The following is a 25,288-nucleotide window of genomic DNA, read 5'->3' as shown; positions in this document are numbered from 1 at the left end:
AGCTGGCTTTCTTACATAAGCATAAGAGGCTGTTTATTTTAAACTCTGAGCAATCGATATCTTGGAATATCTGCGTGCCAAAAAGCAGCAGCATTTTGAACAGTGTTGTTTAAGAACATTATTGTGCCTTTTTGCATCCAGCTGTATGGGGAGTTTGCATCTATTGATAAGTGACAGATTTGGATGAGTGAGCTTGAATGATGTTCCTTGCAGGCGTACTGCTTTACTGGTTTTCTGAGTGAATAATGCAGAGAAGTAGGATGTTGAAATAAAAGGAATGAGGGTATTGTGTATGGAAAATTATGTACTGTATTTATCTGGCTTTTGAGAATAGCTTCTTTCAAACATCAATGGGAAGATAAACATGACACAAAAATAACTATTTTTTTATTTTCATATGTATTTTATTTTTCTATCTTTTCTTCCAATTGACAACCAAAAACAAGAGATGTGATGTAAGAAAAACAATAATTCCACAATATATACTCTCAAGATGTTAGTGTGCATTTTTCATTGGGAAGCCACAGAGACAGCAGCAGTTTTCATTTAGGAAGTTCATTTAGAAATGGACTGGAAGAAGTCGCAGGCAATATGAGTCATAAAATGCAATCTTTTCCATGCACCATTTAACATGCTGAAATTCAAAGAAATGCTTTTAGAGTGAGGCCACAAATGGCTCAATGTTTGCGCATGAAAACTCAACAGCGTAACAATTCCCCAGCAAGAGCGTCACATTTATAAAATGCGGGCTCTCCAGATGTCATAGGAACATGTGTGTCATTCGTTGTGACCTCCTGTGTCTTACATCATTCATTGACTGGAGCGCACCAGTCTTTTCAGGTCACTTGGAATGATGCAGCAAACACATATCAATGACATCAGCACTGTATGGTGGTGGTTAATTACCCCTCAGTAGTCTAGCTGTCGAATGCACAAATCAGGACATTTGGTGCATGTTTTTTTTATCCAAGACAGCTTTAGTCACATGGAAATGACCACACAGGCAAAGTGGGTGTTGTGCTTTAATCAAAGATCATCATGGTCACAATCTACATTTGAATGTTGGACGAAGCATCAGCATCAGTGGAAAACAGGATCGGGTGCAGTGCTGCTGTTGCTGCTGGCATTACTAAAACTACTCCTTGTACTTTTGTCACTGCTGTTACCAGCGGTTATTGAGGCCCAAGTGGCACACTACAGCCTCTGTACGATATAATGACTCACTAAATGTTTCATTATTTTCAATACACATAATCATCAGAGCTTATATACAAACTGCCATTAAAGATGATCAGCAGTTTGGTTGAAATGGGTTTCAAATGTGAAGTGTGTTTTATTGAGGGCTTATACTCATAAACACAGATGTGTAACATGAAAGCACCAGTTTATCAAGACTGTTATCTCACATTTCTCATATTTTCGTACTTGAAATCACATTGAAAGAGGAAATGCTTCATGTTAAAAACTGTCAGCACGTCTGTCATCCGGACTGGGTTACAATTTCCTGCAGGCTCGACAACGACTGATGACACTCTGCAGAGATGGTCCCTTCACTGTCTGAGGAATGGTTTTACTGTAGGAGAGAACAAAACACACACACACACACAAAGTGTTAGACATGTAATTTTAAAACCTTAGTAGTGTTTTGGCTCACAACTGTAAAATAAGTCTTCTACAATTAGCAGTTGTTTGTGTCATCATGACACACAAAACCCTGTCGAGATTTGGACTGTGAAAGAGAGGCAGTCCAGTTTACCTGAACATCCTGTTGGGGTCTAGGGAGGCCAGCCAGTAGCTGTAGGAATCAGGGTAGTAGTTACATGTTCCCCTGCCGTGACACTCGATGAAGGGCACTTGGCGGAAGCTTTCGAGACATGAGCCGGGAGAAACTAGGGGCTGGGAGGAGCCCTCTGCACCAGCACCAGTTTGCTAGAATGGATGACAGTCAAAGGATGAGAATTACATGGAAAATGGCACATGAAGAGATCCAGATGAGAGAAAATCTTTACCATGACAAATGAATATCCACTCCACAGGGACTCCCAGCCTTGGGGACATTCAGGTATTAGAGTTGTCTGGCTGTGGATGGCTATAACATTGGAGGTGGTTTCACACACTGAGCACCTAAACCACACATGCACACAGAAACCGTTATTAATACTGCATAACCAGGTCATGGTAAATAGTAAGAAAACATTTTCAGGGAATGAAAATCAAGCAAATCTATATTCCAGTGAACAGAAAATGTGCATATTGTGTGTATTTTAGTTTTTGAACTAAACAACAATATGTATGAGCCTGAGTATTTGTATGTGTGAACTCCTCCACCTGCTGATGTAAGAGGCCAGGTTGTCCCCTGTGATGGAAACCATGTTGGTAGGCATTGCTGTGTCAGTGGACAACCAGTATGAGTAGTCATTACGAGAGGCATAGCGGCAGTTTGATTCTGTGTCACAGAAGAGGAAGGGCATGGTGGAGAAACGAGGGAGACAGCTTCCCATGGTGCCTAAGGGACAGTTTGAAGTGACAGAGCAATGTCATGCCTGAGGCAAGGACAGGTTTTAATGAGAATCTGCACAGTGTTTCTGTTCATGAAGGTTTCCGTGCTCTTACCAAGGTCCTGACCATGAGCTCTCTCATTTCCGTTGATGAAGAGGAAGGAGTAACCAGAGTAGAGGAAGCTGGTGCCATGAGGACAGTCAGGGACACGGATGCTCTGACTGTGTCTAGCTATCAAGAAAGTATCAGCAACACCAGAACCACCTCTGCCTGGCAACCCTGGAGGACCCTTGCGGCCTGGGTCTCCAAGTCTGCCCTCTGGACCTACAGAAGAAACATATCAACAAGCTGTACAATGAAGTACCAAGTGACATCATTTTTGGGGGGTAAGGGCAAGGAACTTCACATTTCCCTCTAAATCCGTCACTGGCTTACCACCCACATATGCAAGTATATTTGATGTAACACACAACTCAGCAAGAGACTCTGCTGCCAATTGCTGAACCTGGGTTCTCCTGAGTGTTTTGCTACTGCACCAACCATACACCCCATGAAATATGGGCGTGTAAAAAGACATCAAAGGAAACTCTGTCAAAATCGTTATCATCCTAACATACTAAGCTGGTACCCATATCTACACACATACACACACACCTTTGAACCCACACACAAACACACACCTGGTAGTCCTGCTCTTCCTTTGTCTCCTTTGCGACCAGTAAATCCAGGCTGGCCGACTGGGCTAGAACCACGATGCCCTTTGATGCCTGGCTGGCCTGGAACAGGAAGATTCAGGGTCACACAATGCAAAGAATGTCAGAATATAAAAACACTGCACATCACACAATTCACAGTTTAATAGTCAATTTAGCAAACAGACATCATAATACGCATCTGTAACAGTGAATGTCACGTTATTTGTTCATGGCATGGTGTCAAACTGACAGAGTTCGGTGCAGTATCCTTGTCTTTGAAGAGCATGAGTGACTGGAATTTAATCACATTAACACATCTTAAAAGCTTGGACCTGAACGGCCTGGTGGTCCTGATGGTCCAGCACTCCCTGGGGGTCCTCGATTGCCAGTGGGACCAGGTAAGCCAGGAGGGCCTCGTTCACTTATCACCCTGCCAATTCCTGGTTCACCTTTGAAGCCTGTAGGGATAGAGTAGGAGCAACTAGAAAGCTATTTCCCACAATATATAACACCTATGGTCCATGGTGGATGTCTTGTTAAATGTCAGCAAAGGACAGGCAGGTGAAATATGCTAGTCATAGCTGATTGACTGGTAAAATGTAGAAGTGGATTCAGTTTGAAGGTATTAATAGGGGTCATTGTTATTGCTGGTTATTCTGAACAATAGTAAGACTTTGCCTCACCAGGTCGTCCAGGAAAACCTTTTACCCCAGGTGGACCAGGTTGACCTGGGATGTATCCAGGGTCTCCCTTCTCACCTAAAACACAAAGGTCATAAATAGATTGTGAGGAAATTAGCTTGTCCTCAAACATTATTGCACAAATATCATCTTATTGAGTATCACAGATAAAAGTGAAATTAATCCTCATAACTCTTATTTTTCTCTGTCTACTTCATTTTCTGTCCCATTGGTATTTCATCTCAGTTGTGGGAACATAAATCAATCGTGGACCATTACTTCTCTGTGGTGACAGATCTGCCTTTGCCTGGGGAAGAACTCAAAGAGAAAACGTAATTCATCGTCTTAACTTGAAATGATAGATTACCATGGGGGCCGTGTATTCCAGGAGGACCAGTATCACCTCTTGGTCCCAGGCCTCCAGGTCTACCTCTTACACCCTGGGCAAGCCAATAAAACAATGGAAAGTCAAATATTAGACTTGTTAATATTGTAGTGAGATTTTGAAGACTGCAACAGAGGTTCAGTAGTGATGTAGCTGTGTCACACTTACACTTTTGTTGTTAAATACAAATATGGATGCAAAACATAAGAGTTGAATCTTTGTTGTCCCTTCTAAAGACTTTTTTTGTCAGGCATTTGTCGAGTCAAAAAATACTTGCTGGGGTCACTTACAGGTGGTCCTTCAGGGCCTGGATCCCCTGGAGGTCCACTGTAGCCTGGGCTTCCTGTAAACCCTGGGTTCCCTGTGTCTCCTTTTAATGTAGACACTGTGAGACCTGGAGGGCCAGGCAAGCCAGGATTGCCTTCAGGGGGGACAGAAATTGATGATTGCTGAGAAGTAATTTTAGTACAATGAACGCACAAACGTGGCAACTAAGAACTGAGCAAAGGAAATAAGGAACCAACATATCAAAATATCTTTTGGATGTAAACACCTTCAATAGCATCTCTGTTTGTACATTATGCAGAAAAAAAGTCCTGAGATTGTGGTCTAATTTAGCTCCACTTTTACAAAAGGGTATGTGAGACCCTTAAGACCTCCAGCACTACACCCTCACCTCGATAACCAGGATTGCCAGGACGGCCAGGGTCTCCTTTTGACCCAGGAACACAAGGCCCTTCTCTTCCCGGTAGTCCTCTCGGACCAAGGACTCCAGGTGGACCTGAAAATCCTTTGTCTCCTGTCAACCCAGGACTCGCTGCAACAGGGAAGCCAGGGGGACCAGGGTTCCCGGTGGGACCTACGGTACAGAAATACATAGATATTTACTGATCAGGGGCAGGGTTTGCAGACAGGCAAGCCAGGCAGTTGCTTGGAGTCCCCAGCCTCTAAGGTGGCTCCGGCCACTTATTTACAACAATGATTATTGATAGGCCGGGGTTTTCAGGCATGTCTGTTGGTCCCTGGACCTCACTTTGAGAACCACTAATCTATTTTTTCAGTATTCATCTCAAATGTCCCACAAATTGTGCATTTATGTGTGCAAAAACCAAATTTTTGTGGCGTCCGTGGGTGGGGTGGGGGCCCCAGGGATTTCTTGCTTGGAGCCCCAAGAGACCCTAGCAACGCCACTGTTACTGATGTCATAAAAATTTGAGGCCACAGTAAATGTGTTCATACAGTGGATCACTACCTTATAATTTCTGTATTCATTCACTACATTTTTGTAAATATCTGCCTATTCTGAATTTGATGCAGCAACATGTTTCAAAGTTGGGACAGCAGCAACAGAAGACTGGGAAAGTTGTGGAATGTTCCAAAAACACCTGTTTGGAACATTCCACAGGTAAACAGGTTCATTGGTTCTTTCACCTAAACACACATAACTTTCTAAGGCAAGGCAGACATCTTTGGGAGCCAAAATAATTACAAAAACTCCCCCTCTAAAATATATGAAAATATAAATATACATTTCTTTTAGAAATGGAAGAGACACAAGTGAAAAGGATGACGTCATTTACCTGAGACTCACCTGGTTGACCTGTGTTGCCACGCACGCCAGGCACCCCTCCTATCGTTACTGCAGAGGAAAGATGGCACGATAGATAAATTTTGGCTGTAGCCATGACTTTGAGGGTACTGTTAGATATTAAGAGACAAATATTTAACAGGCCAGTGGTTCAGACAGAAGGAAAATACATACTAAGAATAGTTATTCTAATATACAGGATGTGCACAAGCTTATAGAGCCATGTAGAGCTTTTCATACAGGATTCCACTTACCAGTCTCTCCTTTTTGCCCTGGTGGTCCAGGGTACCCATCAGGGCCCTGGTTGCCTTTAGGACCAGGATAACCAGGGACACCCGCTGGACCAGGGTCACCTGATTGAAAGAGATATGAAAAAAGCAAGACTGAGGTTAAACTTGAAGTCAGGTACAAGTAGAAACGTTCCACAGTAAGGGTTACACAGTGGGCTGCACTTAAAATATGTTAAATTTAAGGTATGCTTATATAGTTACAAAAAAAACCCCAAAAAACAAGCATTTCAAAGGTTTTTACCTGGTGGTCCATTAGGTCCTGGGCGTCCTTTGCCTCCTGCAGGCCCATCCAAACCTTTAGGGCCCTCATAGCCTGGTGGACCTGGAATAGCAGCATCGCATGATGATGTTAAGAGAGAGCGAGCAAAAAGTACAACCAATCATAAACTGCTTTATTTTGTGACCAATAGTGACCATTTAGTCCGACAGGTCCTGGGTTTCCTTTGGCTCCATGGTATCCTGGTATACCTGCAGGTCCGGAAACACCAGGTTCACCTTTCTGACCTGTCATCACATTACCACTGCTCAATCCTGGTTCACCCTGAGCACAGGAAGAAGAATAAAGAGGAAAAAGGGAGGGAAAGCATTATTTATAATTAACACATCTATTCACATTTTAGTGTTTTACTAGCTTGGACTCTGCCCTGCTGCATCCGTGACAAGGACTCAAACTTTTTAGATCAGTCATTGGTACCTTTTGTCCTGCTGGTCCAGGCGATCCATATCCATAGTAGTTTGGCTCCCCTGTATTTCCTTTGCAACCAGCTGGACCTGGTGCACCATCTGGACCAGACCCTCCAGGGATTCCTTGATCTCCTTTTATTCCCTTTGGGCCTGTAAGAGTTGAACCGAACAATTATTTCTTGTAAGATAAATGAAAGCAGAAATCGTACAGTTCTTGCAGTGTACTTTGATTTGTGCAGTTAAACATGTGGATTTATATAAAAGTAAAAAGTGCATAGTGCCTTTAAAGCAAAGTATAGGTCTTACCTGGATGCCCTGTGACTCCTGAGTCTCCTGGGGGTCCAGGAGGTCCTTGATTTCCTTCTGGGTGTGTTACGCGATCCAAACCTGGATCACCTGGGGTACCTGGACAGAGAAATGCACACAGCACAGACATTTAGTTTCCAAAATGGTGAGCCTGATCGATTTGGTGAACCAAAATACTAACAAATTTATTTTAAACCTCGTTGTCCAGGGGCTCCTGGATCTCCTTCTCTCCCTCTCTGCCCTTTTGGTCCGGTTCTTCCAATATCCCCATTGGAACCAGGTAGACCAGGGTAACCTGACAAAGCATACTAAGAGTTAGAATATCATCACCATCTGATAAGCTATATTATATGGCATGACAGTCTTCACTTGAAAGACTGTATAGTATGACCTACGTGCACTCTGGCAACAGAAAGTGTCTTTTACTGCCAAAATCTACAGTGGAGTTTTAAAAAAATGAAAGCAGCAGAGAAAAAAGACTTGCCATTTATTTGAATTCAACAATTAAAAGAAAAAAAAAAACTTTGAGTGGAGCATCTCAGTTATATTTTGTGAAACAACTCTATCTCACAGTAAGTGGATGTAGAAGGATATTTTATGAGACAAGTTTACTGTAAAGCTTACCCAGATCACCAGGATTCCCTGGGGGCCCAATAATGCCTATTGTTATTGGAGGGAAAGGGCCTGGAGGACCTCTGAGACCTGGCTCCCCATCCATGCCCGGGTGGCCCCGAGGACCTCTGGCTCCATCTGGGCCAGGGTCACCTGTAAAAGGTAATGGGGGAACAAGCATACAGCTCCAATGAATCAGGAAGAGGAAGCATTAGAAAACTTGAAAATGACTTTATAACCTTATAATTCAAGCTTATTATGTTCAGTTGTGTGTAGTAGATAGTGTATATGGTGATTTACTTGTCTATGAAGGTGTGTGTGTGTTTGTATTTGTGTGTTACCTATTTGGCCTGGTGGTCCTATAATTCCAGGCAATCCCTCTGGTCCGTATCCCGGCAGCCCATCTGGTCCAGGGTCCCCTCTCAGACCTAAAGAAGACCAAATGGAACATTAAAAGGCACACTTAAAATCTACACAAGTCTGTAAATGTAATTAAACACTGAACATTCTCACACTGGCACTGCATAATTTCTGATTTCCTGATATGCTCTTTGATTGGAGATGATGCTGTAACAAAGCCATACCTGGTTGACCGTAGAGGCCGCTTTGTCCCTTCATCCCTTTTAGCCCAGGATGCCCAGGTGTACCTGGTACTGATTGGCCGATGTGACCTGGCTCACCGGGTGGGCCAGGACGACCAAACCCTGGCAAACCTACATTCCCCTTCTCACCAGGTGAGCCATTAGGTCCTGGGAAATGGACAGAAGAGAGACAGAACAAAATGGAGGTAGGAAACTTTCATGAAGAAACTGTAATTTTGTTGGCCAGAGTTGAATCACAGGACAGATAATAATCAACATTTCACCCTCTTTTATCTTTCGCATGCTGCATCCATTGTCCCTCTGGAGTTGACCATAAAGTTCATGACATGACTTCAATATACACTGACCTGGATGTCCTGGGGAACCATCTGGTCCTGGTGGTCCCCTTTGTCCAGGTAAACCTTTACATGAATCCTTAGTGCCAGGTAGTCCTGGGGGGCCTATAGAACCTTTATTTCCTGTATGTAACATAGAATAAAGAAGTAAATGTATTTGTATGAGCGTGTATTCATGGTCTGTGTGCATTTGGATGAACAATAGCCATTATTTTTTTATTTTGTCTTTCTGTTTATGTGCAGGCTATTGTATCGTATTTGATTTATGAGCGCTGTACCTTTCTGTCCAGTAAAACCAGGATTGCCAATTTGTCCTGGGTTGCCAGGTAGACCAGGGATCCCAGGATCTCCCACAGGGCCCTGAGCTCCCTCTTCTCCTTGACGCCCAGGGGGGCCTGGGGGTCCAGTGTATCCAGGGCCACCATCACCCTGACAATCACAAATATATAGCACACTATCTTTTATTCATACAAACACATTTCAATATGCTTTCAGTATGGCATTGTTCTGGTGCTGTCCTATGCTAGTGCTGTGCTGCTCCTCTATTATATCTTTTAACTTAAAAGTAAAACAGAGGAATCCTTAACATCCTTTCGGAGGTGAACCTTTACTTTAACAACGCTGTGCAACGTTGTGTGAAATGTAAATAAATACAGAATGCAATAATTTGCAAAGAAATAATGTTTACCACCAATGTGATTCTGAAGTGTTTCTGAGCCCCTCTCTTGCAAAATACTGAGCCTTCTGATACTATCGCCTGCTACCAATGAATCTGTTTACCTGTGGAATGTTGATTTTGTGTTTTTGGAGCTTTTTTGGAGCAAATAAAAGGTACAAGCAGTATAGTCACCTCTAATTTTTTTTTAACAACCTCACTTTTCTGCTCATCCCCTTAAACCAAACTTATTTTCTCACCATAAAAGATTTCCCATTGGGTTACACTTAAGAGAATCAGTTTGATATTTTGGGAAATAAGTGTGTTTGCTGTCTTGACAAGAGCTGGATGAAAAAATGAACACCACTAAAATGTCTGTAGGATAAATATGTTGCTACAGCCAGCAGTCAGTTAGCTTAGCTTACAACAAAGCTAGTCTGCTGGGTGTCGGTAGTTGATTTTTCTTGGACAAAACCAGGTTATTTGTTTTGCCATTTCAAATCTCTAAGCTAACTAGCTGAGGTGACCCTAACAGCATATTTCCTGTACAAAGTAGTAAATTCTTATCTAACTCCTGACAAGAAAGCCTTTTTCCTTGAATATTGAACTAAACTGATCCCTTGCTGTCGAATCTCCCACCCCAACAGAAATTACATAGATAGTAATGATACAGTTTCAGGAAAGCTTTAATATGACGTCTGTTTTTGATCTGCATCTGCACAGTGTGAACCCTGGAGGTAAAACTGGATACATTTAGCTTCATATCACATAATGGCCAATAAAGCATTATATGTAGATGTATACCTCTGTATAAAAGACTATGTATATAGCAGATATTGTTTGTGTCTCTAACCTTCAGTCCTGGAAAACCAGGTGGCCCTGGTGGACCCTGGTTTCCAGGCAAGCCCCTTCCTGGAAGACCTGGTGGACCTGGCTGCCCCTTGTCACCTGAATGACACACACACGTAGTGATACATTAATTATAGTCTTAGCTGTTCCCCATTCTCTTAAAGGAGGTGTCAAAAACATCCAAAGTAACTTAAACTGCAAGCTGTAACTATAAGTAAGCTGTGACTCAATAGCACATGGATTACCTCTCTTTCCTGGGACCCCAGGCCTTCCAGGAACTGACACGTCACCTCTCTCGCCTTTCTGTCCCGGTGCACCTGGTATTCCTGGGTTACCTGCTGCTCCATCATAACCTGGATATTTGTTGATAAGTATGAGAGACGCTTTCATCATCTGTTGTAGGGTAATGCAAAGACCATCCATCCAATTATATATCCATTAATCAACCAATCAATCATACAACTCTGCTTACCTGGGCTTCCAGGTGAGCCAGGGGCACCTTTAAAGCCACGTGGACCAGGAAGTCCTTTGATGTGGATGTGGCTAGGTTCCCCTTTCTGGCCTACCAATGTATGGAGAAGAAAGGATGCACCATGGCCATCAATCTTTCTGTTTGTCCACTTGTGTGTTTACGTACAAATGTCATTGTCAAATTTAATATCAGTCAGAGTGGTTCTTTACCAGGGTTTCCAGGCAGTCCTGGAAGGCCAGGTACACCGACATCTCCCTTACTTCCTGGAAATCCAGTAGGCCCATATCCCACTGGCCCAGGGTAGCCATCTGGTCCCGGTCTGCCTAAAGGCCCTGGTGGACCTGGGAAACCATAGTCCCCCACTGCGCCAATGGAGGCATACTAGAGAGTGGACGGAAAATGTGTTCCATCAATCACTAAAATAACTTATTCTGTTGGATGGGCTATTTAACACAGCTGAGAATTTACAGACCCCCTCTAATGAAAATGAAGTTTTTAACCTTGTTGACATGTTGATATGGTGTTTTTCATATGGTAAAAGACATATCATGAGTGAAATAAACAGTCAATGCCATGGTTGAGCATTTCCATCTTCAACTGCAGTGGACCAATGACAGTCTCACAAACATGAATTCAGACAGCCAAGGTTTATACACTTATCTAAAGAACCACCTATAGTGAAACGAGGGATATCAGAGGAGAGGCCAGATATAGTATGAATTATGTAGTATGTATGTATGTACTATGTTTGGGCATTTTGCAAGCTAAGTTTCACTGTTTTCAAAATGACGGCAGAGACATGCTCTATTTTTGGTTCCAAAGGAGAAATATTGAGCGTTCATCTGTTACCAAGAGATCTGAAAATCCAAGAGAGAAGACTCCAGATTGCTGCAGCCCTTTTCCAGAGAACTGTTTTGAAATTTTTACACACAAACAACAGCAAACAATCCTGAAAACAGTTTTCAGATAGTTAAGCTGCTGAATTTGATGATGGCTATACTCATTATAATTATCCTGACAGAAATCTTCACATGACTTTGGCATTGCTCACAGAATAAGCAGGTCACGATCAAGGCCGTCCTCATAGCTTGCTAGTATAGTATTGGCAAGATAAGGTTATGTAATTCAAGTGCATATGGCAGGTGGGATAAATTTCTTTCTGTCAGAAAGTGCCGTCTGCGTGTTTGGTGAGCAGAGTCAAAGGTGAGCAGGTATGTGTACACTGCAGGTGAGCAGTGGAGAACTGGATGGAGATGGAGATGGGGAGTACTGGCAAATTCCCAGATCTGCATATAGTAAATTCAGGCAAAAGTCTAAAGTTATGTCCAAGACATTTTAAGGCACAAAGAGATTTCTTTCATGGATGGAACTTCTGTAATTTTGATGAACGGAGATGAGTTTTTAGGGGTTTAATCAATGCCAGGAGAGGATGCCAGGAGAGTGAAGTCCAAGCTACTAAAATGCTCAAGTCTGTCAAACCCATCTCACCGATTCCCCTGGAGGCCCGTGACTGCCTTTGCGACCTGGTCGCCCAGGACTCCCAGAGAGACCAGCTGAACCAGGCCTGCCATGCTGTCCTGGGTCTCCTTTCTCTCCCTTTATTCCAGGGATGTTGTAGGAAGATATCTCTCCTTTTTGCCCAGGAGGGCCTGGAAATCCCCTTTCACCAATAGCACCCTTCAAAGAAGAATGATTGTTTACAAATGTTTGTGAAAAAACAATAACATACTACTTTTTTAAAGACATGCTGTCTTACTGGTCTTCCAGGTAGTCCTCTAGGTCCTGGGAAGCCTGGATCACCTTTAGCACCTGGTCCTGAACTGAAGCCTGAGTGACAGAAACAGAAGTCGGACAGAGGTCTATTGCAGCTTAAAACTATTTATACTCCCCAGCATTACCAGTAAAACTGTATTTGAATGTGGAAGTAGGACAGAGTCGGTGCAATCTGTCATGCAATGAGCTGTTTTACCAGGGATGCCAGGTGAACCACGGGGACCCGGTGGTCCTGGGAGTCCTGATCCAAAACAGTCATAACAGGGATTCCCTTTCTCTCCTGTACAGACCATAAGAATGGGAATTTTTTTGGTTAGTTCCATATTCATTAGACAGTACTGCATTTTTCACTGTGGCCCCGACTGCTGGAATGATGAAAAAGGTTGAGAAGATAAATAAGACATTAAAGGGCTCCATGAATGTAGGAACAAATGCATGTAATAGTCTACTGGCATCAATGAATATGAGTTAGCAGGTCAGAAGAGATATCAAACCAATGTGAAGCTAATTAAATGGTAACAATTAATGAATAACATTTAGCTTCCCACCTTTCATTCCATACGTCCCATCATATCCCATAGGTCCAGGTGGCCCCATCAGTCCCTTCATTCCAGGGAGACCCTTGGTCACCCTGTTAGCTACAACCAATATCAGCAACAAGTTCACTGGTCATGGTTTCCAAATATTGCCATGAAAGTAGAAGCAATGCCAGTAGTACAAATAGTTGTAGAAACAGTTATGGTGCTTGGATCAAATTGTTTTTGGAAGGAAGACATTCACACATACTTCTGTCTTCAGGAGGTCCCGGTGGGCCCGGATCCCCAGGGTCCCCTGGCTCACCAACATCACCTTCAGAACCTGGGGGTCCAGTATACACATTCCCCGGCTCTCCACGGTCCCCTTTGGGACCTGGATAGCCAGTGGGACCACGTGGGCCTTGCACATAATTCTCCAATGACGAGCCTGTATAATATGAAGTGGGAGACTATGAACAATATATCCAGGGAAACCATGTCATACCTCTTTGCACTCTACCCTTTAAATACAACTTAATTTCAAAAACCATTTGATTGGTAGATATCATGATAGAGAGAGAGAGAGGATGAGAATAGCCTCTTCACTGCACACCTGGAGGTCCATCAGGGCCAGGAAGCCCCACAACACCTGAGAAGAGATTGTAACTTGTGTTATTTCTATATGAACTGCAGGAAACAATTTCTCAGTCTGCTTATTACACAACACTACGTTTACCCACCTTGACGTCCAGGAAGCCCACGTTGGCCTGGGGGACCAGTATCTCCAGGGTATCCTTTGAGGGGTTCAGTCACAATTCCAATTACCTGTAAACAGAACGACAGGGGGCATGTTGTGAAATCATGGTGAAACAGCTGGATTCACTGGATTGTACTGGAAACATTGTAATCAAAATACAATAAATAAATACATAAATAAATCAGGAGAACAAGTAGAAAATGATAAGAATAAACTCACGTCTCCAGGTGGACCAGGGGGACCGATGTTTCCCTTTTCCCCCTAAATGTCAGAGTATGCAAGCAATGAATGATGATACAAAACACACCAAAAGACTGGGTATTGTTTGTGACTAACAAATCACTGACCAGCCCTCCTGGTGTCCCTGGAAATCCTGGATCACCTCTGGAGCCAGGCCTTCCCTAAAGAAAACCATTTTGCATTCAATTCAAGGCCACACATAATGACAACATGACTCTGCACACCACATACACACTCATGGCACAGCAGAAGGGTACCCTATATGCAGGTTGTCCAGGATCACCATCCTTTCCTGGCTTTCCCTGAAAGGAAATAAAGGACAATAGTGAGGAATTGGTCGGTACTGCTTTTTATGATGAAAATAATTTACCAAGGGCCTCAAGTGTCTGTTTATTTTATCACTAAAATGTCTACATGGTTAGTTTTACATGCCAGTTACTATAAAAACAATCAATAGATCTGGTGAAATCAGACTGGGTTTCACTGTTGTAAAAAATTCGTAAAGCTGTGTCCACCTATCAGACCACATCAGAGCAGCTGTTATTGTAGATCTTTTGGTGGGCCTTCAAAAAGGGAGCTATAAGGGGTGGTGGTAATACCGTGCCCCTTAACTTGGACTGAGGAGGTGCTCATTAAGTTTAACTGACAGAGGGACAAATGAATAAAGGCCTTCTTTACTTTTCTTCTCTTTTTCTTTTCCTGTTTAAATCAAATTTAATTGAATGCTGCATTGCTGCCCTCTGCTGATCACCCTCTTTATTGAGCTATTTCAAAGGTGTGACTGGTGGCCATTCAGTGCAGAGTGAAGTGGTGAGACATCTCTGTTCGGACAGAGAAAGAAACGCTGCAAGAGTCAAATGAGATTAAAGGTGAGGGTGAATGGAATAAATGGCACGTCGTATCTTACTTCTGGACCTTCCAGTCCTTTGTCTCCCTTCGCTCCTTTGATGTAATGGCCATGACCAGGATCTCCCTGAGAACAGATTGAAATAAGATAAGAGATAAGATAAATGCACAACACTAATAAGGCAGAACAAATGCTGGGAGGAACTCTGGAGATTTAATAAATCAAAAATGGCATTAATAAAATGTGCAAAGTGTAATGCCAGGTAGAGAGTGTGATGTGGTGTGAATTTGGAAGAGAAACTTACTGCTTCACCCTTGCAGCCTTTCAGCCCTTCATCTCCTTGGTCTCCTTTTACACCCTGAATAAGAATTAAACTTCAGTTTATGGTTCATTAATTACAATGACAACAATTGCCCATCTCTCTGTCCAGCATTTTGGTGGCAATTAACCAAGATATTTTAATAATTACATGCCAATTTGGCATAAAATCTGCTCGGGACAGTAATCGTCCTAAGAGGAAGAACTTGATATTTTTAGTGACCCCATGAACACATGAAATTTATAGAGCACACTGATGTTTCTGACAGTCCTTCAAAATTGGATACTTCATGAGCTTTTTCTCTAACACCACTTCAGGTCACCTTGTCAACAGCCTTCATATCAGCTGATCTATCCCTTTTCTTCCTTTTACTTCTTCCACTTAGTAAGAGAATTCCCCTTTTTTGTTTTTTGTTCGGCCAGTATTATGAACTCTGACTGAGTGGAGGTTGTGTGAGAGCCTGCTGTTCAATCAGCCACAGAAGAATTTGGAAAGTGTTCCAGCTTGAGAAGTGTGACACCGTTGGGCTTATGTTCAATTTTGATGTGTGAAAATACAATTACGGTGTGAGATGTGTTGCCTCCTGTGAACTGGCTATGTCTCAAATGGACTTTATAGGCAGCGTAAGACAGGCCAGTTGTAATGCAGCCATGATATTGCATTACCATTGTGCAACTTTCATACAGGAAACACCACTATAACAATATATATTTGCTACAGTGACTTATCCTCAGTGTGTTACTATACCTTTAATTGGAGACTCTCACTGAAAAACTCTCTAATCCGCCCTGGTGGCCCCGGTGGGCCTCTTGGTCCTGGCTTCCCCTATATCAAACAAATGGAGATTATCCTCGAACATACATAAGACATAATTCACACAAATAATGATCAGTTCACAGAAACATTCAGAGGAAAAAGAAATATGCGCAATGCTGTGCTACCAATACATCCCCTCCTCTATAATTAAGTGTAACCTTATTAATCAGCTCTAACAGTGTATTTAAAAAAGAAATTACCTTTGTCCCACGAGGTCCTGGGACACCAGCTATGCCTTCTTGACCCTGTAAAGATGGGAAAGCATTTGTAACTCATTTTCATGAATAACATAGTCTCCCAGCCTTGTTGCTGCCAACTCCCACAGATTGCCATGTCCCTACTTTCATTAACTACATCCTAACATCACCTGTCTTTCGAAAGAAACCAGCAGACTGTATCACATGCAGATGTTCACACTGCATTCAAAACGCTGCCCTTAGAGACCTGGCACCGTGTCCAACCAGCAGCAACAACTCGGAATTTTTCCCAGGTAGGATGAACGCTGCCAACTATGTTAATTGGAGAACCAGGCCAAAACAAAAAAACCTGCTGCTGTGGTTTTCCTCCGTGCTCTTTAGACACGCAGCTAATTTTCATGGTTGCTATCACAGGCACAAGCATGCAAACGTGCACACATATCCAAAGATATATTCATTAGCATTACCTTCTCTCCTGAAGCCCCTGGACGACCAGGAAACCCCTGTTCATAAATGTGGACAGTTATATTAAGTATCACATAATAAGTTTTCCAGAGTGTTATATGTACTCTATGCAAAGCAGCCAAACAACTTCACTCACGACAGAGCCCTGTGGTCCAGTGTCGCCTGGTTGCCCTTGTGCTCCAGGTAAACCTGAATAACCCTGAAATATAAGGGAAGTTTGCTCTTCATGAAAATACACATAAATACAGAAAGAAATCTAGTTCTACTTGTTATATCTCTGCTTGATGGAAAGTGTCTGGAAAATCCTGGGCAAACAAAACTGTGTTATTAGTAGTGAAATATTAACAGTTACCGGCTCTCCGTCCCTCCCGGGTAGTCCAGGTGACCCTTTTGCTGCATACACAGATCCCTGGGATTCACCCTGTGAAAGAGAAAGTACATTTATTCAACACTGAATTTGCTAAAACTGCTAAATTTATTTTTTAAATACCTAAAAACTACATGTATACTGCATGGAAGATGCAACAGTACTTCACAGTTGCAAATTGTCAGTCTAGTTCACGGTTGGGCTCTGTGGGTGTCATCACATCTTTTTATCTGTGCACTCGGCAAGCACACACATGCTCAGAATTAGAATAACCACATTCAGTTTCTTGGGGGTTGCCTTCATGAAATGACCACATGAACCCTATTTCTTATTCACAAATCCAGCAAGTAGTGCAACAGCAAAATGACTTTTAGGGTTTTGCCTGTTCTTGCAACTCTGCTTTTTAAAATATCTGAATTTAGCTATGAATGTACAGGAGTTTTATTTAGTCACAAACTGGCCTAATGAGAGACTCAAGCATGTTGCCACTGAAAATCTGACCTCTGCCTCTCATTTGGAGTCTACATTGCAACTGCCGGCCTCATCGTGCGTACGCTCATGGAGGTATCTATGGATCCTTCCTTCCCTGAAATATTTATTATGCCAGGACTTGTGGGCAGTGTGTTACTCAAACAGTCAAGGTACAGTACTGTTTGTGATGTCAAAAGTTCCAGTTCAGAGTGAACCCTACACCTGGTCAAGTGAATTAAGTGAAAATATGACTCTTTTTAACTGACATAATGAATAATGTCATGCACATGAAACAACAGCAGTTTGAATGCAGCGTCCACACAGTGTAAAGGTGTGGGGATTTGACAGCAACCAAACAATAATCTGCTCTACTTGGATGCTACTCCGTGGCAGGCGAAACTGAAGTACTTCTTGTGCCTGCGAACCACAAATGTGGAAGATAACTCTGCAAGACTAATTGATTCACTGGGAGAACTTGTGCTTGCATATGTGGTTGGCACATGGAGGGTTTTTACTGCAGAAATATCACAGAAAGTGCCCCTTAGGTTAATCATGGTAAACCAGATGAATCTAGTTTCTTTAGGCTAAAGATTTAGAGCGGTTTCTGCCTATGTGTACAGTGGGTGCAGGTTTGAGAGATGTCTCATGTACGTTGTTTCGATGTATACTCCAGTAACACGCACATGCTAGCATTCTCATGCATGCAAATAATCTTTTAAATGTTTTTGTCTAGAAAATTAGCTGTGAACATTTACACATTTCTTGTTGCAAATAAAAGAAGAAGGGTAGACTTGATAGAAGGAAAAACAAAGAAAGTCTTGAAACAAGTTATTGGTCTCACATGGACAAGGTACAAAATGAGCTCGGGGAGCTCGGGGAGGCAGAGAGGGCACCTGCTAGTGCAGCGTCATGTTATTTTTTTACTTGGTGCATCAGGATCCTGCTAATAAACTTCTTAAAAGGCAGCAAGTGCTAAGCAATTCTGCAGTCTCACCCCTCCTAAATACAAAACGTACTTAACAGCTGGCCCTGGGTGGCACAGCATAAATTTTATTACCTTAGGTCCAGGCAGACCCGGTGGACCCTGGAAATAAAAAGACAAAGCTGAAGCACATTTCAAATACATCCCTTAAAAATAACAAAAGACTGAAGCTGATGAGACATGTAACAAGTCAGCTGTATTTGTCGTATTTGCATCAACATCGTTTCATGTAACAGAAAAAAAACTGTTTTGATTTTCTCTCTTACTGGAAGTCCATCATTGCCATTGGGCCCAGGAATACCAGGATATCCATCTTCCCCCTAAAAGTATATAATGTGTTGAAAATATGGAGAGACTCATTTAAGCTTGTCTGAGAACAGAAGTGTGATTGAAAAGCTCCTTTATGTGAGAATCTCACAAATAAGATTACACGACAGACATGCTGCCATACTACTGCTAATATGTAATATTTTCTTACATCTGTTCCATTGCAGCCTGGGGCCCCTGGGGCCCCTGGAGGCCCTTGTAAACCTGGGATACCCTGTGAAGAATATGAGCAGAAGTTAAAAAAGTAACAGGCATCTATTAACATGATGATGACGAACAGAGTAACATAGACGTATAAGAGAGCATGACACCTCACCGGTAAACCATGAGACCCAGCAAATCCTTCTTTGCCGTCAGGTCCCTGTAACGACAATAACAAAACAGGTCGACTGTTTTAAAGGCACACAGGAGATAACTGTCAATACACATATCATACATAAGCCTTTTCAAGCGTAACTCAATTTTCACACACTGAGGCATCAAATGAACACCCAACAAACACCCAAACAGACACAAACTTGGAATGTTATATTACCGGATCGCCTTGTGGCCCCTGAGGTCCTGAGGGCCCAGTGTCGCCCTGTCAAAGACAGTAACCTATAATTAATCTTAGCGATCGAGTAAGATGCAGTATCAGCACAACTAAAAGTGTTGTCAAGGTACACAAGGAGAAAGTGTAATTCATCACAGCCTACACACAATATGAGCCAATGTAGCTCTGACAACAGTATTGAATTTGGGGATAAGAGCGAAGGAGCCACAAGAGTCAGGCCTAAAGTCTACCTTTGGTCCCATAGGTCCAACATGGCCACTTGGTCCTGAACGGCCCACTGGCCCTGGGGGACCTGGAGCTCCTATGAAACCTACGTCTCCCTGTGTGTGTGTGTGTGTGTGTGTGTGTGTGTGTGTGTGTGTGTGTGTGTAAGAGAAATAAAAAGAAGGAGAGATAAAGAGGATGACAGAAGAGACACAGCAAATGACAATAAACAACAATGGAGATGCAATTTCAAACTTCATTTCATTTGCAGATGCTGTGATGTGTAAGTGAAGGTGCAGACCTGCTGTGGAGACGTTAAATGAATTGTAGTGTTGTGCGGTAGTACTAATAAATACAATAGGCCTTCTTCACAGAAGTCATTTTGACATGACACAGTAGGAAAAGCACAGGTGTAAACAATAAAATGAATGAAGGCTGAATTCCATTTAGCTGCTTCAGTTTCAGGGTGCTGGTTTTGTGCGTGCTGGGTCATGACTTATAGTTGAACACAACAGAGACATTGCAATTGTTATTAGTAAATCAATATGGCTGCTTTGAAAAAGGCCTCTTCTCTCATATATTTATGGGTGCTGAAGTGATGGCCAAGGAAAAACAAATCATGAGCGTGTCACTGCGATTAGATAACACAGTGCAGCTGCATGTGTTTTACACAGACAATAGATGGTCCACTTACCCTTCTGCCTTTCACTCCTTCACAGTGGCACCTTGATTTTCCACTGCACACACACTAAAAAGAAATTGTAACTTTGTTCAAATGTATTCTGCGAATAGAAAACACCATCAAATCAAGTTGATCTTAACTTTAGAAAGCACTGGTTCTCTTCTGGTCTTGGAGTCGTTTCGCCTGAATCTTGATAGCCTTACTTGCGTATTTTCTTTCTTGTTGAATCGGTTTTGGATCCACAAGGCAGTTACAGTTACTGAAGATCGATTGTAACTTCGAAAAAACATAGTGTCGATCAATAATTTGTTGCTCGGACAGTGAAGAGAGTTTACTTTGGGAGAATTTGTGGATGATTCACCTAAACAATTTGCCTAAATAACACCTTTAAGTCTCCAGTGTCAAGAGTTAACACCTCCCGTGTGTCTGTTCAACACCCCGGCCTGTAAATTGAAGGCTGTAAACATAACCGCTTATCAGCAGCAGAGGAAAGGGTTCAGCGAGGCTAACACAGTAAAAGGTGGAGATACAGCAATAAAACATAGCAAGACGCTCAGTGGGGAGTCTGTAGGTGAAACGAGAGTTCAGCAACAGGCTATAAGCTACTGATATAATACACCATTATCCATTAACATAATGCTACTGGACAAAAAGAGGAACACAGGGTTTGATACCTTCTCTTATACCTTAAAACTGAATCATTTAATAGCGTCCATTTTGCTGTAATGAATTCAATTCCCTTGTGCGTGTGAAATGACAATGAAGCACAAAATAAATTTGACATAATTATCTCTTTTAAAGCAGGAGAATCATTTTATGGCCAACAGCCGGGCTATAAGAGCATGAAAATGTCTCGATAGCCTTAACAACCGATGCTTCATCATTTTCTTATATATATCTTGATCACTCTCGTGATGTCCAGAAGAGTTTTTGTATAGGAAATATGTTAACTCATAAATAGATATCTCTGCTAGCCTTTCTGTTTCGTGCTGGGTGCCTGCTTTGCTTATTTTCCTCGTTCTCATTCCTTTTTCCATGATCTTTAAAAGGGCCCACCAACATAGCCCAGTGAATACTGTTCACAGTGAAGTGCATGTGCAAACAGCCTGCAAAAAACCTGCATCTCTTCAGGATACAAGATGTCTGCAGATAAGCACAGACACAATAATTACAAACAGACCACAGTGTTGTATATTAAAACTGATGCTGTCAAGAATAAATGGCGCTAACATTATATACAACTGGAAATACACAAGGAGCACACTGTTATAGAAAGATGCTTTTCTTCCATAATCCAACAGTGATTTAGTGGATTTTTCTGTGGGGACTGGCAGAGTTACAGAGACAGGAAGGTTCAGTTAAACTAAACAGCATCAAGATTTATATTTAAAAAAAAAAAAAAAAATTAAATGTGACATTGCTTAAAAGGCCAAATCAGGACAGCTGTGAAAGCAAACTGAGCGGGAAAGACAAAGAAATGCTTTTTTCCTTGAACAATGCTCACCAATGAACAATTACAGCTCAGCATCTAACCCAGATTCTGCAGTCTGACATTAAAAATGTAACAAGTATCAGTATGATCCTGAAATGACTGCAAATAAGAGTAAGTGCAAAAAGACATTCAATACATGTGCAGATAAGAGTCTGTGCTGTTGGCCTTTTTAAATCACATCTTTCTACTGTGCAATATTATGTCAGCAAGGAAAAAAATAAATATCTTACATTTTTGGCCCCAGTGCCCATCAGCATCACAGCAAACAGGATCAGAGGAACTACAAACACTGGCCTTCCCATGGCTTTTCTTGCTCCAGTTACATCAAACGCTCAGGGCTATGCACATATACCCAGATGTCTTTCTGAGCGTCCTCCTCAACAACCAGCCTTCACATTACATCCATCCACAGCTGTACTATGGGTTATGGCTTCAGTTGAATTAACATTCTCTGTCTGGGTTTCAAGTGCCTTGACAGGCAGGACATCCCATAAATGTTGTTTAACTTGACCCTGAAGAGGGGGCCGGTCTGAGCTCACTCATGTGGTCAACCCCAATCATCCTCCTTCTCCTCTTTTCATTCCCAAAACTTCCAAACAGTGGCAGTTAGTCTGTTTGGTTTTTACTGATACGGAGGCAGGAGATTAGTTTGAATCTTGCCAGAGATTATCCTGCTTGGGATGCTCTTAAGGTGTTCATGAAGACTAATGCCAGCTTCTGAATTTGGGTGAGTTTTAAAAGTTGTTTTACGTGAATGATGGACTGTTACCTACAGACTTCATGTGGTGTAAACTTTTATGGCTGAGATGACCTGTGTGGGAGGACAGCAACAACACTGTCTTTATCAGTAGCGTATTGATATTTTTGATGACAATTGCATGTACATTTTAGCTCAAAGGATGATATTCTTTACTGTCACATACTGACCCAGGTGTCTTTGGTGTTTCATCTTTCATTTTCTCCACCACAGGGGGCAGCACTGAGGCCAACACTCACCTGTTAAGTGGACTGATAACACAAGAGATGGGATCGTCAGTTACTCCTGTGACTATGTGTCCTCTCAGGTGAGTCCCACTGCAACAATATTCATAGTAATTCATTAGCAATAAAACAGAATTGCAGATATAAAACATAACTGTTCATAAAATGAAAAGAGCTGCACAGCATCTGAAACAAAGGGGAGGGAATGTGCAATATATTGACAAAGAAAGTTCACAGTATAAAGAGCATATGCTATATACAGATATAATCCAATGGTCAGATGTGGAGATTTTATTTTAATGTACTGTATAGTGTCCACGTGTCGGAACAAGAGTCTCAGTATCAGTGGAGAACTTTTTGTGACAACTCTATTGCATGGTTTCCTCATATATGCCCACATCAGAAATAGTACAAAAAATTAAGGTTTTAGTACAGAAAGACACAATGTTTTTGTTACTTATATAATATTTTGTGAAAAACTGATCTCTTTAAAGAAATACTTTCATCTGCAGGATATACTGTATATATGCTGTACATGTCACTGAACCCTGATACATTAAAAATAAAGAACTGTAAACATTTATAAGGTATGTCTTATAAGCACTGATGGAATTCAGATTCCCTGCTTTGTAAACGCACAGTATTTACCTGAGGACAAACACACTTCTTGCCTGTTTACTCTGATGTTCAACACATCTGCACACTTGAATTCCAACACGTCGACTCTGCTGACTGACCTCCCCTGAGACACACACACATTCACAGATTGTGGTATCACCTGCAGTGTGATTGTTGTGTAGACAACATTCCTGTTGCTTTCCTTTTTGTAAGGACGGTGGAGTTTCAATTTTCCTGCACAAAAGAGTAACACATTGTAAGCTAATATGTACTGATTTAACAAGCTGACCTGCTTTTTTTTTCTGCTTCAAATTGAATTTTCATGAATCATGTGTTTGGTAGTATGCATGTTTCACTTTCACTGCACACACTCTTTTTGTCATTCAGTTTTCGTGGCAGGCATTTGTAGTTGTGTAAAGGCATCCTGTAGACTAGCTGAACCTAAATCAGACCACAGTTCATTCATTACCACTGTTGTATTCACAGGTGGATCCTTGTCCTGGTCGTCTTGGTGCAGCAGCTCAGTGCAGTAAGACTTTCCTTTTTAAGTTTGAACTACATACACATTTGAATTAAAACAAAAATCACAACTTTTAAATCTAAAAACCTTGTAATTAATCATTTCAAGAAAAGTACACTACAAATAAAGTAATATATACAAACATGCTGTGCTATATGACCTATTGCCCAAAAGAGCATCCAGTGATTTGTTCCAGATTTTGTTTTCAATAAACTCAGGATTAAAATGTAGTAACATATGCATTAAGCCAAGACTTTTTCAGTAGAAAGAATATGACTATGTTCAACTTATTTAGAGGACTAGCTCCTCAATTGTCTAAACATGCTTTTAAAGTACACTGGGTGACACATGTACCTTCGATGAAACAGCCCTGCACCCTATATGAACATGAGCTTTCTTAGAATGTTCAGATTCTGCTGAGAAGATTTTTTGTAAGGATGTTGTGTTGTACTGTATTGCACTAACAGATGTTTCCAATATTATGTCACCTCATTTACATGTGGAGAACAATACCACAACCACCTTATAATACATGCTGAATTACAAGTTTATTACAGTAGATACAGTACTGCATCGTGACAGTTATCATGTTGAGTTTTGTTGTTCAAAGGTGCTCATTTATGTAAATGAGGTGGACAAAAAACTGTAGCGCAGTTCAGTAAAACAGCCTCAAACCTTACCATAGAGTTGCATCGACACTTCTATGGCACACGCTGAGCAACAGGGGATTCAACATTTACTGGACTCTTGTGTGCAACTATAAAGTTTAATTTAAACTTAAGTTTTATAAACACTGCTGTTGCTGCTGTACAGTAGCCAGGAATGTAGTTTAGACCTGTCACAAACAACAATCCATCAGTGCCAAGGTGGTCCCAAACCTGATGGTCTCAATACACTCTACATCAGTGTATATGCATAGCTTTCTGTATGGCAGATGTGTACACAGCAGAGGTCTTACATTCTCCCTGACCCAATGTGAATTTCCCGGCAAAATTCTTTTACATACTTGATGCACCTGGAAACAGCATATGCTGCTCTCAAAGTGTTTATATTATTTGTACCCATGTAAATTACAATTTCTGCACAGTGTATAGAACTGCTTAGAGCTCTTACAGTAAACAAATACGGTATACTACAGCTGGACTGATAAACTGACTGCTAATATATTGGCTGAGTTGGAACAAGTGACTTTTCTAATAAACTGTTAGTATATTAACAGCTAGAAACCAGAGACAATTATCTTGCAACCAATCACGGCATAGTATCAAGCTAGTTTTCAAAAGTACTATTGTTTTCTTGCTCCTGTTGACCTTATACGTTAAACCCCTCCGCCAACTACAGAGTGTCCAATCGTAGCTAAGCAAAAAGATACAGGTATTTCTGAGATTTTATATATTTTCTTCTCCTTATCCAAACGAAAACACGAAAGCAAAAGTCAAGAAATTAATTCATTTATAGCGCAAGATACTGCACAAAATTAAGGAAGCCGAGCAGTTAACGTCTCATTTCC

General features: G+C 41.7%; 1 protein-coding gene across 1 annotated transcript; it reads right to left on the bottom strand.

The window, feature by feature from the left end:
* Nucleotides 1-1,494: 1,494 nt before the first annotated feature.
* On the bottom strand, nucleotides 1,495-21,961 carry LOC143328837 (uncharacterized). The gene is made up of 52 exons (XM_076744240.1): nucleotides 21,890-21,961; nucleotides 20,180-20,233; nucleotides 19,512-19,601; nucleotides 19,264-19,308; nucleotides 19,045-19,089; nucleotides 18,880-18,942; nucleotides 18,668-18,721; nucleotides 18,477-18,503; nucleotides 16,934-17,002; nucleotides 16,718-16,780; nucleotides 16,584-16,619; nucleotides 16,120-16,164; nucleotides 15,851-15,928; nucleotides 15,089-15,142; nucleotides 14,845-14,910; nucleotides 14,195-14,239; nucleotides 14,045-14,098; nucleotides 13,917-13,958; nucleotides 13,681-13,765; nucleotides 13,554-13,589; nucleotides 13,212-13,388; nucleotides 12,974-13,063; nucleotides 12,622-12,705; nucleotides 12,409-12,479; nucleotides 12,141-12,329; nucleotides 10,862-11,033; nucleotides 10,653-10,742; nucleotides 10,426-10,533; nucleotides 10,185-10,279; nucleotides 8,955-9,105; nucleotides 8,689-8,799; nucleotides 8,324-8,488; nucleotides 8,081-8,167; nucleotides 7,752-7,892; nucleotides 7,324-7,422; nucleotides 7,128-7,226; nucleotides 6,832-6,971; nucleotides 6,552-6,678; nucleotides 6,379-6,459; nucleotides 6,102-6,200; nucleotides 5,851-5,898; nucleotides 4,936-5,118; nucleotides 4,550-4,680; nucleotides 4,242-4,314; nucleotides 3,878-3,952; nucleotides 3,527-3,652; nucleotides 3,180-3,275; nucleotides 2,614-2,823; nucleotides 2,329-2,506; nucleotides 2,010-2,124; nucleotides 1,757-1,929; nucleotides 1,495-1,573 (listed from the first exon to the last, which is right to left on the bottom strand). The coding sequence occupies exons 1-52, from the start codon at nucleotides 21,959-21,961 to the stop codon at nucleotides 1,495-1,497; spliced, it is 4,986 nt and encodes a 1,661-aa protein (XP_076600355.1).
* Nucleotides 21,962-25,288: the final 3,327 nt, after the last annotated feature.

Source organism: Chaetodon auriga, chromosome 12, assembly GCF_051107435.1.
Source record: "Chaetodon auriga isolate fChaAug3 chromosome 12, fChaAug3.hap1, whole genome shotgun sequence".
Taxonomy (NCBI): domain Eukaryota; kingdom Metazoa; phylum Chordata; class Actinopteri; order Chaetodontiformes; family Chaetodontidae; genus Chaetodon; species Chaetodon auriga.
This window is presented reverse-complemented; position numbering and strand designations above follow the sequence as displayed.

Bases quoted from the DNA above. Each gene is read 5' to 3' on its own strand.
- LOC143328837 (XM_076744240.1), bottom strand. From the start codon at position 21,961: ATGGGAAGGCCAGTGTTTGTAGTTCCTCTGATCCTGTTTGCTGTGATG. The intron at 8,800-8,954 runs GTACAGCGCTCA...TGTTACATACAG, and splicing joins TGGTTTTACTGGACAGAAAG to GAAATAAAGGTTCTATAGGC. The intron at 7,423-7,751 runs GTAAGCTTTACA...ATGCTTTGTCAG, and splicing joins AGGGAATCCTGGTGATCTGG to GTTACCCTGGTCTACCTGGT.